This window comes from Rhinoderma darwinii, chromosome 8 (genome assembly GCF_050947455.1).
Source record: "Rhinoderma darwinii isolate aRhiDar2 chromosome 8, aRhiDar2.hap1, whole genome shotgun sequence".
Taxonomy (NCBI): Eukaryota; Metazoa; Chordata; class Amphibia; order Anura; family Rhinodermatidae; genus Rhinoderma; species Rhinoderma darwinii.
This window is the reverse complement of record NC_134694.1, coordinates 86,146,771-86,173,985: the sequence shown is the minus strand read 5'-3', so window position 1 is coordinate 86,173,985 and position 27,215 is coordinate 86,146,771. Positions and strand designations below refer to the sequence as shown.

General features: G+C 40.8%; 1 protein-coding gene across 1 annotated transcript in view; it reads right to left on the bottom strand.

Moving 5' to 3' along the window:
- Nucleotides 1-27,215, bottom strand: part of RNF128 (ring finger protein 128) — a 104,379-nt gene that overhangs the window by 12,384 nt on the left and 64,780 nt on the right. Inside the window, exons 2-3 of the mRNA XM_075835867.1 lie at nt 23,855-24,102; nt 7,864-7,935 (exon numbers count right to left, since the gene is read on the bottom strand). Of these exons, the coding sequence (XP_075691982.1) occupies nt 7,864-7,935; nt 23,855-24,102 (320 nt within the window). The remainder of the gene's footprint in view (nt 1-7,863; nt 7,936-23,854; nt 24,103-27,215) is intronic.

Below are 27,215 nucleotides of genomic sequence, written 5' to 3'. Positions count from 1 at the left end.
CTCAGAGCCACTGGAGTACGTACTTCATCTCAATTACAGGCTAATCCTGAGATAAATCAACAAGTCAGAGTTTAAAGAAACACTCTAGTCATAATACAATGTGATGAAAAACCAGCGGAAGGCACAGTCCCCCTCATGCCGTGGGCCCTGTAACAGCCGCTATGGCTGCTACAGCAGTAGTTACGCCACTGGCAGTTTTCACTGCATCCTGACTATGTCCAATCAGCACGGGCAAGCTTATGACAAATGTGGTTGTTGAAAAAAAATATCAAATAATTTCTTCTCCCAGTGTGGACTCTTGAGATCATGCTGGGCAAGGTTTGTCATAAACTGCCTCCCACTGACTGCACAGCGTCCCAGGCAGTGAAGATGGCTCCACTCAGAAAGAATCACTATAGTTCATGCCAAGTTGGCTAACTACAGTGAGTTACCATATCGGACGCCAAAAGAACAGGGAAGAATTACTCCGGAATGGAGGGAGCAGAGAGGAAAAAAATAAATAAACGGTGACGTCATAAGGAGGGTGCGGGCTAAAGGTATTCTATGTAAATTGTATGTTAGGACCTGGTGATCAGTCCTAATTCTCAAAAGGGATTTCGGCTCCAAGTAAATTAGTTCGCAAAGCAAAAAAAAAACAAACGTCATGGTTAGGTGAGCTGTAGTTTGGCTGCATGAGTAATCTTTGCACACTCATCGTTCTGCACGGTGATCAGTATGGAAAGTCCACGATTCATGTTAGAACAATATAGCTGGTATCTGTTTACTGCTGTGTATATCCCAGAGTTGTGCAAGGAAAATGTTCTCATTGGTTTATATATCACCCAACATTTAGAACGGAGAAAAAATATACAGCAAGATTTTATAGGTTATTAATCCCTTCACATTGGTTCGATTCTGGTGCAGCTTAAATATTGGACATACACACTTAAATTGATCAAACTACATGGTCAGCCAGTTGAGCTGATCGTATGAATATATTTTAGAGCGTTATCGAGTAGGTTTCCAACAGATTTTTAATTTGAAAAATAGAAAATAATTTAGTATGTGTGACTATTGTCGCTCTCAGCTCACATCACAGGGGTGAATTACACTACAGAGTTTATTAATTTACCACATAAATCCACACCCACCTACTAGATGACAGGATTATGCTAAATCACTCAAGTCGGTTTCCAACACCACAATATTTTATACCACAGTATGCTACCACCACCTATACTTATCTAGGCAATAGGGGACTATGTCTCTATATTTCCTTAACCTGTGTTATTGTGACTAAGTGGTGTTATCTAAATGGAGCATAAAATACAGGTAACGTTCTTCACCTGCGGAAGATTAAGTTCTGTAAGACTACAAGGAGGAGACTTATTAAAGAGGCTCTGTCACCAGATTATAAGTGCCATATCTCCTACATAGTCTGATCGGTGCTGTAATGTAGATAACCGTGGTTTTTATTTTGAAAAACGATCAAATTTTTAACAAGTTAAGAATAGTTTTAGATGATAATTAGTTTCCTAATCGACAACTGGGCGTTGTAGATAGAAGTGTATGACGCCGACCCATCAGCGTCATACACTTCTCTCCATTCATTTTTAGCAGTACTCGCAGCACAGCGCGATCTCGCGATATCACGCTGTGCTGTCACATACTCCCACATTAACTTTACCGAAGTGTCTTGAGAGTGAATAGACATTGCCTCCAGCCAGGATGCAATGTCTATTCACACTCCCAACACTTCGATAAAGTTTCTCGCGAGATCACGCTGTGCGAATAAGACTTTAGTACTGCTAAAAATGAATGGAGAGAAGTGTATGACGCTGATTGGTCAGCATCATACACTTCTCTTTACAACGCCCAGTTGGTGAAAAGGTAAAAAATGCCCAGTTGTCCATTAAGAAACTAATTAGCATAAATCTAAAATTGTTCCCAACTTGCTCAAAATTGATAGTTTTCAAAACAAAAAACAGTTATCTACATTACAGCGCCGATCAGACTATGTAGGAGATAGGGCACTTCTAATCTGGTGACAGAGCCTCTTTAATTTCAAATTTAATACACAGTAGTGCAGTGCGATACAAAAAGTTTTCAGATTAAAAAAATAAAAATGAATGTACGTATGTATATATAGTTACAATACATTCAGTTTATGAAAATAAAGGGGATAAAAGAAAACATAACAAAACCTTACGGATGTACAGCAGTGATATTCTGGCTGTGGGTACAGCTGAAAATATGGGCAGTAGCTCACAGTGACTCTTTTCCTGGCATTTTAAACCCATTTTTTCCCTCCAGTCCACTGGATTGTGAGCTCATGGAGAGGAGGCTGTTCATATAACTGGATAAGGGGAGGCGTACGCCTCATATTTCTATTGAGAAACCCAAAAATCATCATGTGTTCTTGCGGGAATCTTCTAGAAATATATTACCTGCATGGACTTGTGCATACATTTACCAACCAGGGCATATCAAACATAACTGTAATAGGTCCATGTTTTTAGCAAATAGCCAGTTCCAGCTAGTTCCTCTGGGTACGTGGCTGTGAATTTGACATATATACGAGAACTATTTTCCCTGATCATAACTACCTATATGGGTCGCTCCAAATATCCATTATGATGGGGTTTGCCTTAATGAATCATAATTCCTTTGAACTTAGGCCATTGTCACAGGTTTCCCCATGTCCGCATGGCAGACACACACAACAGGTTGCATAACTTTTGATACCTGGTCAGGATGTGCGGGTAATTACTTCAAACTCTGGGTGGGAAGGTTATCTGATGCTAGATACAAGACCTAGTGGTAAAACCCCTAATCAATACTTCTGGCACATTGGTGAGCATAGGGCAAATTAAGCATTTGCCCGAGAGTGGACATCCTTTGATGGTCAAAGCTATACATTCCTTAATGAAAACCGATGCTTTTTATGGGTCAGAAGTGGTTATGAACTGGCCAATTATAACCACATTTTTATGATTTTAACTATAACACAACAGTATGCATTTATTTTTTTCCTGTATGCAAAATGCTTACGGGATTGTCTCATGAAGACATTCCCTGTCCATATGCCCTATTAGGTCATATCGATGTCACAGAGGGGGGGGGGGGTCTCCTTCTCAGAACCCCCTCTATGAGCCACACTGGAGGTCCGCTTTTGAAGAGCTGCTTCCGCTCCAGTGGACACGAGCCGTCCATGTATTGCAGGGTAAATATCTGCCTGGCCGCGACTTCCCCTGGCAATATCAACTGTTTGCCAATGGCACCTGTCTGAAAGGGGTTGTCTCTGACCCCAAGATGGCAAATACCCAGTCAAAGAAGAAAAAAAAAAAAAACACATTATGGCCACATTATATACACAGATCAAGGCTTTTTAGTAACAGGAATCAATAACATGCTCAAACTCCTCCTCACTTGTTAGCTTGCCAACATTTTTTTTTTATATAATACTTTACTGGAAAAACCAGTCTATCACCAGTGGCAAGGTTTCACCGGTGACATGCATCAATGGAGTAGCAATTTCAAACACTATCCACTTGAACTCCAGGAGCTGAACTTGGGGAAAGTGGTCGAGTTGTGAGAGTACATTGCAAAGTTAGAACATAGTGAGTGTTTTGAAAGCTTGGCATGGTTTATTAAAAACTATAGCACTCAAAGTTTATGTACACCTTCAAAAATGATTTTTTTTCTTTAAAATAAAACAGTATTAGTGTTATTGTGAACTTCGAAGTTATCGATAACAGCTCTATCCTGTGTGTCAGAGACATGCAGGACCCACTTTTACTGAGGTCAGTCAGTCCCACGCACCTGAGGGGGAACATTAATTAAGGAATAGAACGAAACAGCTGCTCGGTCCCACTGACCTGATACAAAGCAGCTGTATCTGAAAAAGTTAGAAAATGTTACTAAAAAGTAATAAGAAAGCTGCACCAACTGTTTGAAAACTATTTTTTTTTTCTTTAAAAAAAATATATAAAAAAAGCGTACATAGCCTTTAATATTGGGCTCCAGAAGCGCTTGCTTTAACATGGACTATAGCCAAGTGCCGCTGTGGAGTAGCCAGAAACAGGCTGCAAAATCTACATGTATTACATGCGGATTTTGCCACATGTTTCACTCATTTCATAGCATAGTAAATTTGTTTTATTCATTAGAACTAAAGGTCCAGCAGCTGCCTGAACTTCCATTAACATTTACCATGAATTGACAGTAGGGCGTAGAGAATATACTAGGGTGACAGAAGAATGAATATTTTGGTAATGTGTATGTCAACATAAAATCTACGACAACCATGTTTGTTATGAGAGTCGCCCAACTTCAGTATCGTATAATATTTCTAAAACACCAACCTAAATAACATTCTTCTATGTACAAGTAAAAACATAGATTACGCCAAACCAGGACTACAGAAAGGCAAGCGAGACCAGGGCTGGCATTAGGGGGGGGGGGGGGGGGGAGAGAACTGGGCAATTGCCCAGGGCTCCCATCCTCTTGGGGCCCCCTGCACGCAGCTGCCACAGGTGCCCGCAATGCTAGCCCATAACGTTTATAGACTGAGCGGAACAGATGCCCGGTGGTGTTGCTATCACCGGAGAGGGCTCTTGTGCTAGTGACAGCTGTCCACATTAACTTTTAATCAGGACGCATATACACATGAACACACCAGGGTACAGGCCTAACGTGGCCTGCTGCCTATGAGCCACTGGGAAGACTCCATGCGCAGGCTGGCGTGATGACATCACTGCATCACGCCGGTCTGCGCAAGCATCCCGCTCATAGGCTGTGCAGTGCTCAGTCTGTCGTGGGCTGTGTGGCACTATATACACAAGTGGGTGGACTTTGGCACTATCTACAGGGGGCACTTTTATTGCGTCTGGCACTGAGGGATCATTACCATCTGGGGGACTGTGGATTACGAGTTTGTTTAGAGGATGGGGTATAGGTGTGGAGGGGGCTGTAAGAGTGAGAAACCAACGTGTCTGTGACGACTTATTCCAGCCACTACTCGTCTCTACAGAATTTGACACAGAGGTCTGGGCCGGATGGAAAAAACAAAGGGAAAGTGAACGACTAAATCAGAGAAACCATCACCTGTGAGTCACTGGATATAAATGTGCTGTACTCACTTATATTGTCTGCAGAACTCCCGTGTATAGCTGGCATCTACCACTATATGGTGGCAATATTAGCCTTCGTATAGTGGTTTTTATTCAGTAACAGTATGGGGGTATTATTCAGTCTCTATGTGGTTATGATGTGACATTATTCTGTAACCGTATCGGGGTATTATGCAGTCACTATGTGCTTATGGTGCGACGGTATTATTTGAACCATATTTTCTATTTGTAATATCGGTATTCTAGTCATAACTTCTGTTCAGTAACAGTATGCAGGTAATATTTAATCTGGTATAGTGGTAGGATTTAATAACTGTATTAACTGATAATTTTTTGTGTGAGGGAGGACATATGCATTGAGGCTTGCAACACTCCTGGAGGCGCTAGAAATCAGCAATGCAGATGCACACCGCATCCTGAATTGACTGCATTATTGATACAGTAAGGGTGCGTTCACATCAGCGTTTGGTTTCCGTTGATGGGTTCCTCTGATGGAAATGTCTGACGGAGCACATCAAATTGAAAGGCAAACGGAAACCATAGCTCCTTTTTTGCATTACTATTGATTTCAACGGTAATGCTTCCATTGCAAATGGTTTCCGTTTGTCTTCGTATCGTAAGATTTTTTTTTTTTTTGTGCGCCATTAATAGCGCAGTTGACTGCGCTATTTTTTCTGACAATAAAACCGAAGCCTTACAAAAAACGGAGACAAACTGAAATCAATGGTAATGCAAACGGAAAGTTATGGTTTCCGTTTATAGGTTCCCCTGACTGAATCCATCAACTGAACCCCGACGCAGATGTTATCAGGCCCTAATTCAGCATTTGGGGCCCCACTTTTAGCTTTGCCCAGGGTTACACGGTCTAAAACCGCCCCTGAATGGGACCATAGAAACAATTCTATATGTTATACGGTAGATCTGGTACAAATGGTCAGGGTGTAACCTTACTAACCCAGGTGTAGTTATGGAGCTGGTTATTGGAGCGGATGAAAGGTCATATCGTGTACAGTGTTGCGTTTCACTGCACTAAGGAGCTAAAATCTGTTGATTCCACTAAACTCTACGGAATTACTCCGGTTAAATCCACTGACTATTAGGCTGGGTTCACACGACCACATTAACGTCCGTAATGGACGGACGTATTTCGGCCGGAAGTCCCGGACCAAACTCCGTGCAGGGAGCCGGGCTCCTAGCATCATAGTTATGTACGATGCTAGGAGTCCCTGCCTCTCCATGGAACTACTGTCCCGTACTGTAATCATGTTTTCAGTACGGGACAGTAGTTCCATGGAGAGGCAGGGACTCCTAGCATGGTACATAACTATGATGCTAGGAGCCCGGCTCCCTGCACGGAGTTTGGTCCGGGACTTCCGGCCGAAATACGTCCGTCCATTACGGACGTTAATGTGGTCGTGTGAACCCAGCTTTACAGTGAACAGCTCAGTGCAAGAAATGTAGGATATACAGTTTCCTCCTGTGTAAAACAGGTGTTTACAAATTGGAGCATTGTGACGGATATGAGAAATTCACGTCAGCAGATGTAATGCAATGACTGCAAGTGAAATCTACAGTACAGGCTTGCCTCATGTTAAGCATTCCAATCAGAATGTGCACAATTCAATGGACTCTTTGACAAAGTTTCCAAGATCTAAAAATCTCTACCAACTGTTTAGGTTTTGATGAGTGCACCTCAGAGCCCTTTATTATTGTGATTGGAGTGGCTTAGTTCATATACCCAGTTGCGAAGCTATAGGGGGGGGGGGTCCCAATTTTGACCGGGCTTTTAAGCCTGGAGAGCCCCCATTGCCAAACAGCGCTGACCGCATTAATCCTGGTTCCAACTGTTTCTGCGTCCTCAGGGGGCCGTTGGGCAAGGCGGCTGGGCATAGGCGTGCACAGGGGGTGGTGTTGGCGAGGGGTAGGGCGGCCCTGCAGCAGAGTTCTTGCACCAGGGCACATAAGCCTTTAGCTACGCCCCTGTATATACCCCACCAATGTTATCTGCTCAGAAGGTATTGAGGAGTTGAATCCAGTCTAGAACTAAAGATAACCACTCAGGAGCAGTATTTATACAATGGTATGTAAAAAAATAAAAATAAAATAAATAAATAGAATCCCATTCAAAAAAAAAAAAAAAAAAAAAGCGAAAAGGATAATATAGGTAGCAGATACTTAGAGTTTGCAAGTATGAGCACTATAATTGCTAAAACTTGGTCAATTCGATCCCCAAAGGGACTATTCGCATCTACCAGTATAGATTCCCAACCCCATTAATGTGAGTAAGCAAGGACTTCTTGTCCATAAAGCAGCAAAAACTGATCTTAAAAAGGGATTGTCCCATGAAGAGAACCCCTGTCCATATGCCCTATTAGGGCATATAGACGTCAGAGGCGGTGCCCTGTTCGGGACCCTATGAACTTAAAAAGGGAGCGGCTTTCGTTCTGGAAGACTCGAGTCAGAACGGCTGCTATGTAATACTACATTTTCCCTGCAGTGGCCACTGCAGTGAAAACACCTGGTCAGAGAAGGCAACAGCTTTAACTCCGGTACAGAAGTACCTACAGGTATATATTACAAAGCAGGAGTAATGGATGGCAATGGTACAGCATATTACGTTGGAGCCCATGTAATCATGGATCAAAGTTTTTCAAATGTTTAACAAAACCCTTGGTATTAGTGTATGGAAAGATTATGAAATAATTTTACCATGAAGTGTTTTAAGTTTTGTAGTCTTTCCAACTAATATTACCTTATCTCCTTGTTTGATGGAGCGCAGCTGCAGTCGACCGATTGCTTTCTTAGCTTCGTCTTTTAACTTTCTCTGCAAGAAAAAAGCAAAGCAGTTTAAGAAGGAGCTGAACATTACACCCTGATGAAAGTCTATACATAAAGACTGTTTAATAACTAAGAAAGCCTGAGGTTTCCAGGGCAATACACACCACAACATTTTCCCTAGCTACATAAATACCTCAAAAGCTACCTGTTTACCTTGTAATGTAAAACTTCTTATAGTGAACAGAATAGTGACTATTATGTCAAGGTTAAAGAAAGGTTATACAGATTGCCAATCTTTTTACAATTAAGGAACCTGCTAAAGGAAAATATGCGATCATCTTTTTAGCATGATCTCATTTGATTTCCTCCCACACCCCATAAATATACGGATATGCCAATAAATAAATTGATAGAGATTGAGAGATATATATATATATATATATCTCATAGTATTGCTGTACAACTTTCTGGTCTAGCACAGAGCTCACTTAATGAGCAGTTCCCTCCAAAATGAGCATAAAAAATAAAAAAAAAAGTGAAAAACATTAGTAAGGCAAATGCTGACATTTCTTCGTTATATATGTTTCTGGCAATGCTGGATGGAATTTAGTTACCATTATAGCTTCCACTGGGATAAGCCATGATACAACCCACTAGAATTTGAGGTCACATCCATTCCTTGGAACCTGGAAGGGCGCAAAAGGTCCTTCTGACCACGTGAGGAGGCCGTTACTATATTATACGAGAGTTTGCGGCCCAAGAGCTTCAACTTGCGACTCTACAGCCCTCTTTCCAACATCCTTGCATAACCAAGTAGTTGAGGGGGCAAACCTTTTAGGACAGCCATATAATTTGTTGCCCAGATTTTGCAGACTTTAAGATAACCAAGAAGAGCTGAATAGAAAAAATAGATTACGCATCTGTTTATAGTGTGAACAGTGTTTATATACAGGTTTTCCCAGGTCCACTACTAAACAGATATAGCAAAGCCAGGATGATTTTCTTAACCAAGTTAAATAAATCTGAATTTGTGCCATTACTCTGCCTATCCAAGGAAAGTAGGGCATTGCACTGGTTTGTCTTACTCACCTCCCTTCTGTTTTCCCTCTCCCTTGTTTGCAAATGGTGGGATGCTTGAAGAAGGAAAATATAAAATGTTCACACCATAGAGGCAGCTAATGAGCGGTCTCCTTATAGGCCCTTGTCACACTCGCAGGGGACCAGAAAGCAGTTGTTCAACAGGGTCCTCACAGAACAAATTTAGTAGTCCCTGTTCCCTCCTGTGATATTGAAGGTGGTGAAGGGAATGGGGTTGTCATACCTGCTGCCAAAAGGACACTTGGCATCTGTTGGTCCAATATAAATCTATGGGCAGGTTAGGCACATGTGCCAGGAGTATTTTCCGCCACATACAGTGAACATACACTGCAAACAGTGAACAGACTGCAGTCATACCTGAAATTTTCGCTTTTACGATTTTTTTCTGGCATTTTGGACAGAATCTGCGATGGATTTGAACATAGCCATACCGGATTATTCTCCGGTCTAATGCTGGGAGAGTAACGGCCATGTTCTTAGGAGATCTAAATGTTTCTCAAAAGGAGAGATGTAGTGTAACCCCTGCTGAACACATTTTAGGTTTGTTCGTAAGGAATGACCCAAAACGTAAAAACCTGCCTAGCAAACCAGGCCATGCAGTTATTCTTCGATGAACTGCTAAAGTGGGAAACCCCATCTTAACAGTTTCCCCTCATACTTGTATATAAAAATAGTCATTATTCTATACCATTAACATATAGCATAATTACATCTCTTAATAAAAAAAATCCCTAATTTGGGGGGGGGGGGGTGGGAAGTTAATAACATTTTCTACAAATCAATTGCAAACAGGTTTATGAACAGGTGCATATTTAGTGGTGCAACGCAGGTGTAAATATGGATCTGTACAAGTGGTCAAATTCCACAAGCGCAGAGTAACGTCCAGAGATAGTCTGTGCCAGTCACTTATTTTACAAATCAATCTGCTATGCTTGTGTATTATATCAACAGGACAGCCACCTAACAAAAGCCTGACAGAGATCGGGTTTATTCATCACAGGAGGTACTTCAAGACAGAGCCGTCTCTGGCCGATACATTAAATATTGCTTTAACAGATACGGCCAAATTGCCTGTTACATTTACTAAGGATTTATCAGTATAAAACACACACAAATTACTGGTAAGACAAATAGGCAAACAAACTCACATCTACTGTTCATGTTAAAATAAAGAGAAATCTAATAGTTATGCAAGACAGTGAATTGTGACATAGAAACAACCTTACTAGAAGCATTCCAAACAGTTTGCCGATGTATGGTCCTAAATGGCCACCATTTTAACACTTCCATACAGTGGTCTAGATAAAGCAGGAGGAGGAGTGCTTTAATTTTGCAGTGCTGCCACCATGCACTGCAAAAAGAATATACTGTAAAGTGCCTTCTTAGAAGTGCCACACAATTCCTAAGTACCACCTAATACTACCATATAATACCAAGATACCATGACAAAATAATAGCTCAATACATAAAATAATCTAACAGTGCAGTACAATGTCTAAATAAAACTGCGATACAATTTTCACATCTGTGCTAGTCTTTAGCCTCGGGGGCCCAGGATATTGGTTCAGCTAATGTGCAATTACGTGGGTCAACTCACACACCATTAAGGTCAACCATAGGTTCTCTACCCTAACAAAAGGTTATATGCTTTCCTGCAATCATCTAATAATCCTGAAGATTTTAAAAATCGGTCACCTATAAAGTTCCATTAAATGCCTGGTTAATAAGCATATCCACCAAAATTTAAAAAAGTAGCCATGTATTTGTCTATCTGAAGTAAAATCCAAAGAGTTAAAATGGCTAAGCAAGTAGTCGCCCTGACAAAACAGGGGGAGCAGACACAAGACAAAAGGGTCTTAGCACTTTCATAGCGACACTGACACTTTGTGCTAGTGATCAGTAGGAATTACAGCCGTCCTATGGTAGGCGCCTTCCTACCATAATGCATTCTAGTGCCATCTCTACCCGGGCGTCCACATGATGCAATGGAAAACGTGATTCATCAGACTAGGCATCCTTCCATTGCTCCATGGTCTAGTTCTGAAGCGCACCTACCGCTGAATGGGCATACCGCAATCAGCATGGGCACTGACTGGTTCGCAGCCCTAAATGCAGCAAGATGTGTTACACTGTGTATTCTGACAATTTTCTATCATAAGCCAGCATTACATTTTTCAGCAATTTTTGCTACAGTAGCTCTTCTTTGGGATTGGAACAGACTGTCTACCCTTCGATTTCCTGTGTGCAATAATGGGACCTGGGCATGCATGACCGGGTCACCTGTTCTCCAGTTCTTCCACTTTTGGTAGGTACAGTACTAACCACTACAAACCTGGAACTCCCCACAAGTCCTGCCATTTTGGAGATGCTCTGACCCAGTCATCTAGCCATCATATTTTATCCCTTGTCAAAGTTGCTCAGATCCTTACGCATAGCCATTTTTCCTGCTACCAACACTTCAACTTCAAGAATGGACTGTTCCATTGCGGTCTAATATTTCCCACCCCTTGACAGGTGCCATTGTAATGAAATAATCAATGTTATTCACTTCACCCGTCAGTGGTTTTACCTCTAAACCTCTTCCCGTGCCACGACGTACTATTAAGTCGTGGTGGCGGAGGTAACATTCAGGGCAGGCTCATCCGCTGAGCCCGCTGCGTACGCAGTGGGTGTCAGCTGCGTTTTACAGCTGACACCCGGGAATAATAACCAGGAACAGCCATCACGCTGTTCCTGGCTGTTTAACCCCTTACATGCTGCAATCAAGCACAATCGTGTCATCGAAGTTATAAGCAGGGGGTGCCCTCCTCTGATAGATCATCACACCCCCCCACAAAGCAATTGGGGACGCCAATGGTTGTCCTGGTAGCCCAGGGGCCTAATAAAGCCCCCAGGGCTGCCATTCTTAATCTTCTGTGAAGCCATGTCACGGCTTAACAAGAGTCTGTAAAAATGACAATATACTGCAATATATTAGTATTGCAGTGTATTGTACCAGCAATCTAACGATTGCGGGTTCAAGTCCCCTAGAGGGACTAATAAAATGTGGAAAAAACAAAAAAAACACACTACAAGTCTGGTATCGCTGCGTCCGTAAAAGTACAAACTATTACACTATAGCATTTTTTTATTCGCACAGTTAACGCTGCCAAAATAAAATATAAAAAAAATGCCATAGTTGCTGTTTTTTTTTGTGTTTGTCCCTTTATATCTCGCAAAAACAAAAAAAATAAAAAATAAAAAAAAAGCCTCATGTAGCCCAAAATGGTACCAGTAGAAACTACAGCTCGCCCCACAAAAACAAAAAAAAATAATTTAAAAAACCCTCATACTGCTCAATCGCCGGAAAGATAAATAAAAAGTAATGGCGACAAAATCCAAAATTTTATTTTTAACAATTAATTTGTTTCTTCCTTGTAAAAGTAGTAAAAAAAAAAATAAAATTGAAAAAAATAAAAAAAAATAAAAATATAAAAGCTTGGTATCGCCATAATCGTATAGACCAGTAAAGTAAGGTTAACGTGCCATTTTTACCGTATGGTGAAAGCCGTAAAAACAAAACCCCTCAAAAGATTGAGGAATCACTGTTGTTTCGTATTCCACCCCACAAAGAATTTTTATTACAGTTTCCCAATACATTATATGGTACCGTTAAAAACTACAACTCACCCCGCAAAAAACAAACAAACAATCTTATATGGCTAATGACAGAAAAATAAAAAATAAATAAAAAGTTAGAGCTTTTTAAAGGTGGGGAAAAAATTAATAAAATCCTAAATATGGCTGGGTCCTGAAGGGGTTAAGAACAATCCTTAAATGACACAATTTTTTCCATCGTCGCATTCAAAGAGCCATAACTTTTTATTTTTCCATCAACATAGCTGTATTAGGGGTTCTTTTTGCGGGATGAGTTATATTTTTCCAATGCAACGGCACCATTATTGGGTACAACATTTATTGATTAACGGACATCACCTTTTATTGGGGGGGGGGGGGGGGAGGGAAGAGAGAAAGCAAAAAAAACAAAAAACATTCCACCACAGTTTTTTTTTTTGCATATTTAATTAAGTAGTTAACCATGCAATGGTACCTTAATTCTATATGCCGATACGATTATGTAGATACAAAACACGTACAGTTTTTCTCAAATGTTACTACTTTTGCACAGTAAAAAGAATAATCGCCGCATTCCAAAAGTCAAAACATTTATATTTTTCTGTCTATGTAGCCACATGAGGGTTTGTTTTTTTGCGAGAAGAGATGTAGTTTGCTATGGCACCATTTTGGGGTACATGGGATGTATATATTAACTTTTACAGGGGTTTGTTTGTGTGGGGGGGAAACAATTTTGTATATTTATACTTTATTTTTTCTGATCAGAATCCATATATGTTCAGGCCATTTGCTTAGCAACACTCGTCACCCATGGCAAGGGGTTAAATGCCCTGAACTTCATGATCCCATGTCAACCACGTTACTAAGAATAGATTTTGAGACAACTGGGGGAATAAAGCAGTTAGCTTGTCTCCCCTGCAGAGTTCTCCTTTCTGTAGACTTTTCAACCATGATTGTGTGGTGTATAGTGCAAACACTAGATTCAGAGGTGTAGCTAGGAGTTTAACATGGGGAGGGGGGGGGGGTAAAACAGTGGGCCCACACAGTATAATGACCACCTTAGTGGGCCCCCACACAGAAGAATGGCCCCATAGCGCCTCCCACACAGAAGACTGCCGCCACAAAGTATAATCCCCCAGCTGCCCCATACAGTATAATGCCCAATAGGTGCCCCCATACAGTATAATGCCCCCAAAGCTGCCCCCACACAGTATAATGCCCCCAAAGCTGCCCCAACACAGTATAATGCCCCTACGCAGTAATGCCCCCAAAGCTGCCCCCATACAGTATATTTCCCCATTGCAGCCCCCATACTTATAATGCCCCCATAGCTGCCACCACACAGTATAATGTCCAATAAAAAAAAAAAAATATTTACCTACCCATGTTCCTACGACAAGTGGGGGGAGATTCTTCTGCTCCTCTCTGTGCAGTGTGTGGCTCTGCGCAGACAGGCGAGATGACGTCACTACGTTGCTCCTGGCTGCGTTGAGCCGCTCCTAGCTGGCATTATATAGTGAATCCTGGAGCAAGGCACCGTCAGCTCCCTGCTCCAGCATTGGGTTCAACTGTATCTGCTTCCTGAGAACGCAGATATAGTTGAAACCGGGACATACCACCACGGGGGGGACTAACCCTGGGCCCCACCACTGCCACCTCCCCCTGCTAGCTATGTCTCGGACTAGATTATATTCCACTTTCTTGTATAAAATGGATTTCACAATATGGAGATTAGAATTATCTTATCTAAAGGATTAGCATTCTGCTGCACTGTACAAGGGTGAAAGTACAGAGGTTTCTGACGACACAGTAAAGGCCGTTTTACACCGGCCAACAAATAGGCCGGTGCTGCTAGTCTCGTTGATCGGCGCTCGTTTGCTCCTGTCACACGGAGCTATGGATGGGGACGAGCGGTCGTTACTCCGAACACTCGTCCCCGTCCGTGTCGGCAGTGCGTCTCCCCGTTTACACAAGGAGTTGTGCTGCCGACAACGAAAATCTTTTTGGTTTTTTTAAAAACGATACGACCAGCAGATCAAGCATTTGCGCGTTCATCTGCTGATAGCTGCCGTTTACATGGCAATTATCGGCAACGAGCGTTATATGAAGGCTCGTCTGCACAATAATCGCCCAGTGTAAAAGGGCCTTACACCTCACAATAGTACAGAGATTCTTCAGTTCTCTACAATTCATGCTGTAGCCTTTTAAGATCAGTCCTGTTGTGACAGGAGTGGTAAAAACAAAATTACTTCCATGATATTGCAATGGTAACTAAGATTAGATACAAACATCACGACCAACAGGTTTCTCAGGAATTGGTGTCCACCCAGAAATGTATACACCTATTTAGCTCACTAGGTATTCAAGATAAACCAGAAAAAGATAAACGAAAATAAAAATTCTAGTTCCAACAGTCTCAATCCGCTTTGGTTTCCACAACTCGAGAGCTCTAGATCATGGCTGATTTTCTTCGAATGTGCGCAGAGTTTATTCTTCTGTTTGTCAAGTTTTATGGAAATCTGTGCGTAGGCAAGCATCACGTGGCAGTAAAGCTTATAGAAGTTATTTTTGAATATCCACTTCACGGGCACGTTTGTCCAATGTTCAGGACTGTTAAAGCTCTTCAGTTCATGTCCAATCCCAAACGACACTTTTATAAAGGAACCATTCATCGTTTTGCTATATCCCCAGCATGGTGCCTTCACAAGGTTTTCATAGCTTTTGAAAAAAGTGAAGCTTCTCTATTATACAGTTTCTGACAGGACATTGAGATCTCAGAAGGTCATTGGTTGGATAATCCCATTAAACAGTAGTGCGTAGTTACCCCTTCATTCTACTAAGTGCACTGCCTCTAAGCCATTATCTCTGTGGTATATTTATGGGATGTCCAGTTGAAATTGATGGGACTTAAAAAAAAAAAAAAAGAAGATTGAATGATCTGTGCACATCACAAAAACATAAGTGGTTTGAAATAGATCAGCGTATGGATAATTAAAAAAGGAAAACATAACTTTTGGTAGCTAGGGCTAGAGCTGCTTATTGCAGTAAGCCAGTAGTTCTCTTCTCTGCCTCAGACTAGGCTCCCCAGTTGCCATAAAACATATATAGAATTCCTGTCGATTTTGTGAAGAATACCTTATGGTTTGCAGGTACTTTACAGAAGCTATTCAGGTTAGAAAAATAAAAGCTGGGCAGCTATGGAAAATGACCAGCCTATTTAAACCTTTATGACCAAGCCATTTTTTCAGTTTTTCCATCGTCGCATTCCAAGAGCTATAACCTTTTTATTTTTGCGTCGACATAGCTGTATAAGGTCTTGTTTTTTGCGGGACAAGTTGTATTTTTTAATAGCACCATTTTGGGGGACATATTTATTGATTAACTTTTATTAACTTTCTTTTGGGGGGGGGGGGGGGGAGGAATAGAAAAAAAACCTGAAATTTCACCACTCTTTTTCGTATCTTAAATCTACGCCGTTTACCGTGTGATAAATAACACAATAACTTTATTCAGCGGGCTGTTACAATTGCAACAATACCAAATTTGTATAGTTTTTGTATGTTTTACTACTTTTACACAGTAAAAACGCTTTTTTCTCAAAATTATTTTGTTTTTGCGTCTCCATATTTGAAGAGCCGTAACGTTTTTATTTTTTTCGCCGATGCGGTTGTATGAGAGCTTTTGTTTTGCGGGAAGACTTGTAGTTTTTATTGGTACCATTTTGGAATAGATGCGACTTTTTGATCACTTTGTATCACATTTTTTTTAAGTCAGGATTCACAGAAAACAGCAATTTTTCCATAGTTTTTTATTAAATTTTTTACAGCGTTCACCGTGCGGGTTAAATAACGTAATAGATTTATAGTCGGGGTCGTTACGGACGCGGCGATACCAAATATGTGTAACTTTACTTTATTTTGTTTTTTTAATAGTAAAGCATTTTGTAAGGGGAAAAGCTGTGTTTTTAATTTTTTTTTCAATTAACTTTATTACTTTTTTACTAGTCCCACTAGGGGACTATAATATGCGATTATCCGATCGCTATTATAATACACTGCAATACTTTTGTATTGCAGTGTATTACTGCCTGCCCGTTTAAAACGGACAGGCATCTGCTAGGTCATGCCTCCGGCATGATCTAGCAGGCATTCGCTCCAGGCAGACCTGGGGGCCTTTATTAGGCCCCTGGCTGCCATTAGAGACACAGACACTCGGCGATCGTATCGCCGGGAGAGAGGGGGAGGTCCCTCCCTCTCTCCAAAACCACTCAGATGCGGTGCACGCTATTGTGCACCGCATCGGAGGGGTTAAACGGGTGAGATCGATACTAATATCGATCTCACCCGGCAGAGCAGGGACGCCCCCAGCCCTCAGCTGCCTCTAGCAGCTGAGAGCAGGGAGATTTGACGCTCCCTGCTCTGTTTACTTTATCCTGATGCAGTGCCGTAAAAAGGCATATGCATCAGAATAAAGCCAGTTAGTGGCCGCCGTTAAAAGGCGTATTGGCGGTCACTAACGGGTTAAACAATTGTAGGCGTTTATTGGTATGCACATCCACTTTAAGATCCTCACAAGTCACCCTACATCTGACTGCCAAGAAAACACACACACGTTATTTAGTAAGCAGCATATAGAGTACGTTCTCATTTGCACTCAACTCTCCATATGGTCTGTAAAAACGTGCCAGTACACCACCAGTAGTGGGAAAATACACTCAACTATTTGGCTTGTGTAGATGAGTAACAGATACACATGAAAAAGAAGCTCAACAACAAAATATAATCGAAGGTTAATTTACATTAGGAAATAACAAACAAAAGATGATCTAAGGTCCCCACTACCCCATCAACCAAAATCATCAGGTATGCTTGATTATAAATCAATATAGTAGTAAATAAGACTTCCTTTTGTGTCGGAAATATCCCCGTTTTTGTAAGAAAACTAAAACCTTACGGGCCTTCCTGAAAGTCTTTCCAAATAACCTGGTATATAATATCAATAGGGCCAATTAAATGTGTGTGTCAAGGCAACAGAGGCTGATAAGAATTCATGGAGGAACAACATTAAGCGCGGTCACTATACTGTGCTAAGAATCGGCTGGATAAGAATTTACTAAAGGGGGTATTTTGTTTGCTTGGCATTTAATTACAATTTTATTCATAAGTAGTAACGATTTTAAGGGGTTTTCCAGAAAGAAATATATATTGTGTAATTACATATGTACGTAAACCCTTTGTTACATCACTCACTCCAGAGTTCCAAGCTGCCTCTGGAAGGGACAGCAACACAGAAATGGTGCGTCAGGAGCTTCATGAAATGGATTTCCATAGAAATGTATTTTCTGGAGTGCGGATTCATCATTCATGTTTCACTATCTGGCAGTCTGATGGAGAATTCTGGGTTTGGCAGATCACAGAGCGACGCCATCTACCAGAATGCACAGTTCCTACGGTAAAATTTGGTGGAAGAGGGATAATGGTCTGGAGCTATAGTTAAGGAATGGGCTAGACCATTATTTCCAGTGAAGGGTAATGTTTATGGTACAGCATAAAAATAAGTTTTAGGCAAAATTGTAGCTTTCTAGCTTTGTGGCCGCAGTTTAGGGAAGATCCTTTCCCTGTTCCAGCATAACTGTGCCCCAGTGCACAAAACAAGGTCCATAACATGGTGACGTGTTTGATGTGGAGTAACTCAAGTGGCTCCAGAGCGCTGACTGTAACCACGTCAAACACCTTTGGGATTAGCTGGAACGCCGATTGCAAGCCAGACCTTCACATACATCAGTTTCCGACCTCACAAATGCTCTTTGGGCCGAATAGACAAATTCCCCAGACACTCCCACTTCATCTGGGAACGCTTTCCACAAGATTTTTGAAGCTGTTGTAGCCACAGAAGGGGCCAGCTCCATATTAATGCCATAGTTTAGAATGGGATGTCCAAAAAGCTCATATAGGTGTATATTATAATAGATTTTATTTTTATTTTTTTCCTTCTACGGACATAATCTTACAATAATTTTATTTTTTTACTGATAAGCAATTGTCAAGCCCTTTTCCCTTCTTGTTCATGCTGTTCAGGTTCACAAAAACCTACAGCTGCATGTAAACCATACTGCTATGGGTTATGTGTAGTTCATATAGGACTACACGGTCTAGTAGAGATGGAAGACCGCACAGCACACCTCGAACAACAATTCAAGGGGTTTTCCAGTCCATCAAGAAATTAATGGCATATCCCTCAGGATAGAGTATCAATACCAGATCAGTGGGCATTCCAAACCTGTACCCCCCGATCAGCTGTCTTGAAGGGGTCACGGTGCTTTTATGAGCGCTGCTTCCCCTTCATTCCTTATCTGCTCATACTGTGCATCAGACACTTCTAGCGGCGGTTCACAGTACTACAGCCTTCTCACATTCAAATGAATGAGAGAAGGCTGTTCTATATGGTGTACCCCCACTACATGTGTGTTGGCAATTTACAGTATGAGCAGTAAAGGGAATGAAGTGGAGGCAACGCTAATACAAGTGCTGTGGACCCTTCAAAAACAGCTGACCAGCGGGGGTGCAGGTAGGGGGACCCCAACCTACCGGGTACGGATGGCCTCTCACTTATATCATGAGAATGGGCCAATTTCTTAGTACTGAAAAAACACTTTAAAGAATCTACTGTAAAAGCTGGAATTTCCCATTGTTTTTATAGTTGGATTATCTGGTATCAGGCACTGAATTTTATATGGAGAACAAGGGAAACTAGTGAATACACCTTTGGCCAGCAGGCACTAGATTATGAGGTCTTAATATATTATTATTTTGTAGGTTCTCAGTGAGGGCCAGATCAGACAGTATTGGGCTCCAGGGCAAACATTGTCAGTTTGTCTGTCAACAGGTCATCATTTGAGCCTCCCCTCATGGCTCTAATAATCCACCAGTAACAGAGTCCATTAAATGCAGTCTAATAAAAGTCTGCTAGCTGCTTTTAGGGTGACCCTGGGCCCCCCAGCTGCACATATGGTATATCCGCCCTTGAGGAAGGCTTTTATGTTCCGGTTTTACCAAGTTACATTATTTAGTTTTCAAAAGTGGTTTTCTCGTGCTGGAGTGCATAAAAGTGACCAAGGCAGAGGAGAGGGACTTCGGACTGAATTTTGCATCCAGATTTATAGAGCGTTGCATCATTTATAGTGTTGACAAAGAAAGAAGGCCACCAGAGGTCAGTTTTATTGAGAAAACCACACACGTCTCTTCATGTAGAGGGATTTAAAAAAATAAATAAAAAAAAAGCCCGCAAGGGATTTTCTTTCTGCTGTGAACGACAAGACAATCTCTGTATGCTTTCGGCCTAAAACAACAACTTAGATATTAGTTTATTGCAGTTTCAACCTGTTCTGTGAAACATTTGTATGCCAGGTATTCCATTTTGAATCCCAAGTTTCACGCTATTTTTTATCACAGGCTGTAAATAAATAGAAACTGCAACACTCCCTCTGAGTCATGATACAATAGTCCTGGAAGCACTACATTTCGATGTCACTCATCCAAGAGATTGCAATGCATAGCGTGTAAGAAATTGGAATATATGCAATTAGCCTTCCCAATATAGTTGCAAAAATGCTAAACAAATATTTTCAATTCATTACATCATATAAATTGCATAAATCAGAGCTGTTAAAGTGGATTTCTATCCATTGCAATAAAATGACACACTTTTTTTTTCTTGGGAAAGGGGGCAGGGGAATCTTTTTGCTGTGGGGTCCTGCGATTTTTATGTAGACCCCTGGTTGTCACCTTTGAATTAGCTTCTCAGAAACGGACAGTAAAACTATTGGACAGATCGTAAACGAATGTTGTTCTGCCTGCATGGGCAAACACTGGTTCTACCATGAGTTTCTAAGAAACGGGGGTGGCGCTGTCTGTAACTGTGGGCAATGAGCACAATTGTGAAACTCCATATGTGAACACGACACAAAACTCCAGAATCATAAAGCAAGGTGTTTTTGCGGTTGAAAGCAGAAATGTTTTTGAGAAACGTGACCCGACCTTGAACGAGACAAAATTTGTTAGGCTGGGTTCACACGACCTATTTTCAGACGTAAACAAGGTGTAATATGCCTCGTTTTACGTCTGAAAATAGGGCTACAATACGTCGGCAAACATCTGCCCATTCATTTGAATGCGTTTGCCGACGTACTGTGCAGACGACCTGTAATTTACGCGTCGTCGTTTGACAGCTGTCAAACGACGACGCGTAAATTGACTGCCTCGGCAAAGAAGTGCAGGGCACTTCTTTGCAACGTAATTTGAGCCATTCTTCATTGAACTCAATGAAGAGCAGCTCAAGATATACGAGCGTCACAGACGCCTCGTATATTACGAGGAGCAGCATTTACGGCTGAAACGACGCAGCTGTTTTCTTCTGAAAACAGGCTGTCATTTCAGCCGTAAAAGCCAGCTAGCGTGTGAACATACCCTTACACTGCAAGATGTCGATTATACAGAATGGGAGATTGAAGCACATTCATGACAATAGCCTTGTCTCAAATATCACAAACCACGTCTTTTAATCTATGTATTGTCACATTATAATTAAGTAATTAAAGGGGAAGGGTAGTAGAAATGTGCTCCTGAACTCTATGTTCCCTAATGTATTTGCCAGGAGTTCCTGGTAGAGCGTATAGCAGTCACTCCCAGTAGGATACCTGGTATAATGACTTACTGCTATGAACATTGTAGAGGTATATAAAGTGCTCACCGTTTATATCATGCCCATTATTGACACTGCAATGAGTAAGAACTGTAGTAAATTGCCGGGTCACACAAGGACAAGTTTACCATTATAGCTATAGATTGTTTATCTGAAAAACAATGAACATTATCATTGCTTGTCAAGTTATGTCTCATATGTATGGGTTGGGTTGTATCATGAAAACCACCAATTTTCCAAAAGAAGCCGGGGTGGCAATTGCCAGAGGTCCGACTTTTCATTTACTTCTCCATTCTAGCACATAGAGGGGGTCCCAAGAATATGGACACGATGCTCCCCTTTAACACACACATGTATATATATATATATATATATATATATACACACACATACATATATACCAAAAGACAAAAGAGCAAGTAACAGCACCAGGACTTCAGCGTTGGGGAGATGTTGGTTTATTCACCACCAGGTGGAAGAGTGAGCAACGTTTCGGTTCACACCTGAACCTATCTCAAGGTTGAGATAGGTTCAGGTGTGAACCGAAACGTTGCTCACTCTTCCACCTGGTGGTGAATAAACCAACATCTCCCCAACGCTGAAGTCCTGGTGCTGTTACTTGCTCTTTTGTCTTTTGGTATTCTAACCTAAGGAATTGATTCATCCTTCTACTGGTAACGTGCACATGGCCTGATGTTCAGTTTGCATTGAGTGCTGTGTTTTCCTCTACTTATATATATATATATATATATATACACACACACACACACACACACACACACACACACACACACAGATCAGACTACATCAGCACGCTAAAAACCTGTGGCCAATCAGTGGTCACAAATCTACAGCCCCCAGTCTGTGGCTGCCAGGGCATGTTGGGAGATGTAGTTTAGCAACAGCGGCAGAGTCGGAGTTGAGACCACTGTCCTACCCAACAATAATAGCCAGTTACATGTTTTCTAATACTTGAAATAAGCGACACAGTTTATGAGCAGGGGGGATTTTCATCCATCATCACTTCCAAGTTGATGGAGCCCAACTTTAAAGGCTATGTAAACTTTTAAAATGGATATTTTTTCATAAAAAGTTCAGTGTGATTGGTGCAACTTAATAATTCGATTATATTAAAAATTATTTTTACTTTTTGAGATACAGCTGCTCTGTATACCGATCAGCTGTTTCGTTCATTAAATCCCGTTTCCCTCAGGTCCGTGGGACTGACTGGCTCAGTAAAAGTGGGTCCTGCGTGTCTGACACGCTGGATCCACCCGTTAGATGTGACAGATTACAGGTGGATCCTGCGTGTCACAGACACGCAGGACCCGCTGACATTGAACCCATCAGGTCCGCGGGACTGACTGATTCAGGTCTTTGCGAACGATATAGCGGATCGGTATAGAGAATACAGAGCAGCTGTATCTCAAAAAGTAAAAAATAATATTTAATAAAAGCCAATTATAAAGTTGCACCAATTACACAGATATTTTTTTTTTAATAATAAAAAGGTCAAACAACCCCCTTTCAAAAGGTTTACATTGCCTCTAATATAGGTCATTACTGCAGAGTGACTTTTTTAAAAATCTGGCATGATAATGTTTATAAAATATATTCAATGGCTTAGGAGATGATATAGTGTTGGGTTTAAAACTTTTAATGGCAGAAAAATAAAAACTCAAAAAAACTACACATTTCCCATGAAAGTTCATATAAATGAATGTTTAGTTACATAAATCCAAGAACAAATTTCCCAGTTTCATCAGCAGGTGAGTGTAGATGCAAATAGGAAAGAATGCTGCTCAATTTAGCTATGTGGGGGTAAGATGCTTCTGCTAAAGATGGTTCCCTAGTAAAAAACCTTTGGGAGAAAGAGGGGCACACGAACAGATATTTTTCTACTTTATCCATTTCCTTCTTCTAGTCACTCTAAATCTCGCTTTCCTGGGAGTTACATAGTACAGTTGAAAAAAACATGTCCATCAAGGAGCGATTCTGTCCTGCTTCCACTAGGTGGCATTGTCACAATCTGCCCTATCAATAAATCTTTACTCTGCTAGATATTACAGGAACTAGCAGAAATATTTATTCATACAGAGGACAGGGTGGATTATGACATCACACTAGTCAGGCAAAAAAAAAAAAAAAGGTGTTCTGCCCAGAAAAAGTTAATAGAACCCTCAATATCTCCACGTTGTACTGTAGGTGTTGGTGAATACTTCTAAACTGAATTTTCAGTTATAGCAGAGTTTCTTAAAACTGTACGCATGTGATTAAAATATACTTTTCACTTATACTTTCGATTATATTTTGTTCCTAAAATCCTTACCATTTCAATATTTCTGCTTGCTGTCAAGTGAATATGAACATTCTTATTTACAGCTGGAAGCTAAAAACACATACAGATACAATTTCTCAGAGCTGATAGTTTGCTACAATCGTATTCAGTCTAGGCAATCCTACGTGAGATAAACAGTTTGGATTTGATGTACGTGAAAGTCAATGATGTTCACTCATGATGTGTTTTGCGGACATGGCCAAGGTTTTCTTACCATTTTCTGGTTCTGAGCCCTTGTGTGTCTCCACCTGCGAGCAGAGTAGAAGATGAAGTAGCCTACAGTCGCAGCTGTCACCACGAAAAAAGATATGGAGACGAAGAAAATGGAATAATGGTTCATCCAGGATCCATGTTTCTTTCCAACCTCAATAACCATGGTCACCTGAATACCTTGATTTACGAGTCTTACAATCTCCATCCCTTTTTGGAATCCGATCATGATGGCAATTGTATCTTTCGTGCCTGTAAAAAAAAGTGACAAAGTAGGCTTTTAGAACAAAAATGCGGAGGTAAAGCTCACTTCCAGCTCTTCTGGACCCTGCAAAAAAAGGTCTTATCCCATCAGCTAGGTTGGATTTTTCTTCATTTTTATTTTTAGACAATTAATGCTCCGCTGAGAGAAGTGGTGCGTTTTGTTTTTTTTGGCTTTTTAGGGGGAGGGGGCGTGAGTAACTGCTAGACAAAAAAATTTTTGCCCATATAATAGCCAATGTGCCACTTTCCCAATACCTTAATGAGTTATGGTCTGTTGAACTACACATTTCCATTTTTTTTTAATACCTATTTTTTCACCTTTAAACCTGGAAACACAATTTTTAGAAGGGGAACAATACAGAAAATTGAAGCAAAGCATTTACTCAAAATTGTATGTAGGTTTAAATTGTGGAATGTTGAAGAATGTTGGTAAAGGAAATCTCTCCTTTTAAACATTTAGCTAAAGCTTAACTATGAAACAGAATAGTTATTTTTATTGTATGCATTATAAATATAAAACCCTGCATAAAATGAAAAAAAAAAAAAAAAAGTAGAGCTCAAACTATACGTGACTGTATCCGCAATGCGCAAAGACCAGGCACAAATAACCAAGGATGTAGCTATAGAGGCGTGCAAAGATTGCAGTCGCACCCAGGCTCGAGTATCGGAGGGGGCCCAGAAAAAACCTCTGCAAAATAAGTAGACACCAGTATTAAAATTTGCACGTGGTAGCTTAAAGAGGCTCTGTCACCAGATTATAAATGCCCTATCTCCTACATAATCTGATCGCCGCTGGAATGTAGAGAACAGCAGTGGTTTTTATTTTGAAAACAATCATTTTTGAGCAAGTTATGAGCAATTTTAGATTTTGTTTCTTAATGCCCAACTGGGTGTGTTTTTACTTTTGACCAAGTGGGTGTTGTAAAGAAGTGTATGAGGCTGACCAATCAGTGACCAATCAGTGTCCTACACTTCTCATTGTTCCAGCCCAGCATGATCCACAGCACAGTGAGATTGTGCAGTGAAAGATACTGATTGGTCAGCCTCATACACTTCTTTACAACACCCACTTGGTCAAAAGTAAAAACACACCCAGTTGGGCATTAAGAAACAAAATCTAAAATTGCTCATAACTTGCTCAAAAATGATTGTTTTCAAAATAAAAACCACTATTATCTACATTCCAGCGCCGATCAGATTATGTAGGAGAGAGGGCATTTATAATCTGGTGACAGAGCCTCTTTAAGGATGCTGTAACAGATTTTGCATCAGGGCCTACGTGTTACGCCTCTGTATATAACATTTTCTATATTTTACAGGCTCCCAACATCTAACTAGCCTGGATGTCTCAAACACAATGGGGCCGATTTACTTTTGTGTCTAGGTCTAAAAAAGAGGCATGGCTTAAAAATAAACAAAGACAAAATTCTGGCACTAGGGCTTCATTCACATCTGCGTTGAGATATGCCGTTATGCTCGGTCAGAGGAGCAGAACAAGGGAATAATGGAAGCAACGGTTATGTTGCACGACAGACAACGCCACCGGACGACGGAACCCATTGACTTTAATAGGTTCCATCAGCTTTCTGTCAGGGTGTCCGTAATTTTACCAGACACAATAGTGCAGCATGCTATGGTCTCTGGTAATCCCTGCCAATCCAACCCAGATGTGAACGAAACTTTAGTAAGCCAAATCAAAAGTTGTACAAGGTAGAGGAAAAAATAAAAAAATAAATAAAAAGTGTTTAGCATGTCCTGCAAGATGCGACAAAATCATAAGCATGCGCCATTGTGATTTGGCACTTTTTGTACTGTTAAATCTTACACAGCATTACTAAAGGTGGGTTAATAAATCTGTTGACTGCATAAGTCTTCTTGTGACCAGTTTGAAGGGAAGAGTGGTCAGCTTGAATGTAAAACATTTGTCCCAGTAGTGACTAGACTGATAAAATCTAAATTCTCTTAAGGTGTTACAGCAAGTTATGTATGTAGTATTATAAAAAGTGTATGTGATTTCTGGAAAAGAGGTCCATGAAGGCAGTAACTCAAAGCTTGTGGGCCCCAAGGTCATGTCTGTACCAGGCTCCCTGCCTACCATGTGTCCTTTATAAAACCGATGCCGTGTTATGTGTCAGAGGAGCCTTTGGACCCACTGAGACACCAGGACCTGGGTGGAACTGCTAAGGAGTAATTATAATTAATCGCAAGCTATGAGAAAAGCCAAGTCACGATCCTAGACCTGCTGTATTGCATTATTTTGAAGGCACTGTCCTGTAATTCATATTATTATTACCATAACAAATGCCAAACTACACACAGTTAAGAAAAAACATTAACTCGAATTAGAACAATTATAAGGTTTAGTTTTGGCCTTTATGCAAAGATATGAGAAGCCTGCTTTAACAAGCAACGACTATGACTGTGTACACGTATTTTGGAAGAGATAGTAGAGTTTTCGGTTTTTGAGTGAAAGTTATAAAACACACACGAGAAAAATATACTGTATAATTATTTTTATGAGAAAGGCTTTCCTGCATTTCCACATGGAGCCGTATTACAGAAGTGTGAATAAGCTCTAATCTAGATCAAGTTCTGTAGACCGAATGAGTGTATCCTGCTTCATATATCAATTGCTCAATCCCCCCCTGAAAAAGAAAAATTGCTTTTGCAATTGTATGTCAACTTTAAAATGTCCATCTTTCGGGTGAAATTTTTAAAGTTTGCAAAATGGACATGCAGGTAGTTGAAAAAACAACATCTCCTTAAGGGCTTCTGTCAAAGTCCATTGTTTTCGCCAAAACAAAAAATAGCACAGCATGCTGCGCATAAGAAAGAAAACATGTTTGAGACCTGACGAAATCCATTAAAGTCAGGCACTGATGGTTCCATCATGCAACAGATCCTGAGCTTCCAGTATTTATGTTGTTCTGCTCCAATGATTGAGCAGAGCAAAGAAAAGAAAAGAAAACAAAACAAAAATCGAAAACGCAGATCGAAACCCGGGCTTAGGGATTCAATGAACACCAAATGGGAGTATCTCCGTGCTATGCACAGCCCCCTTAAAAGGGAAGGAGTCATGAAATGCGTTTTTTTTTTTTATA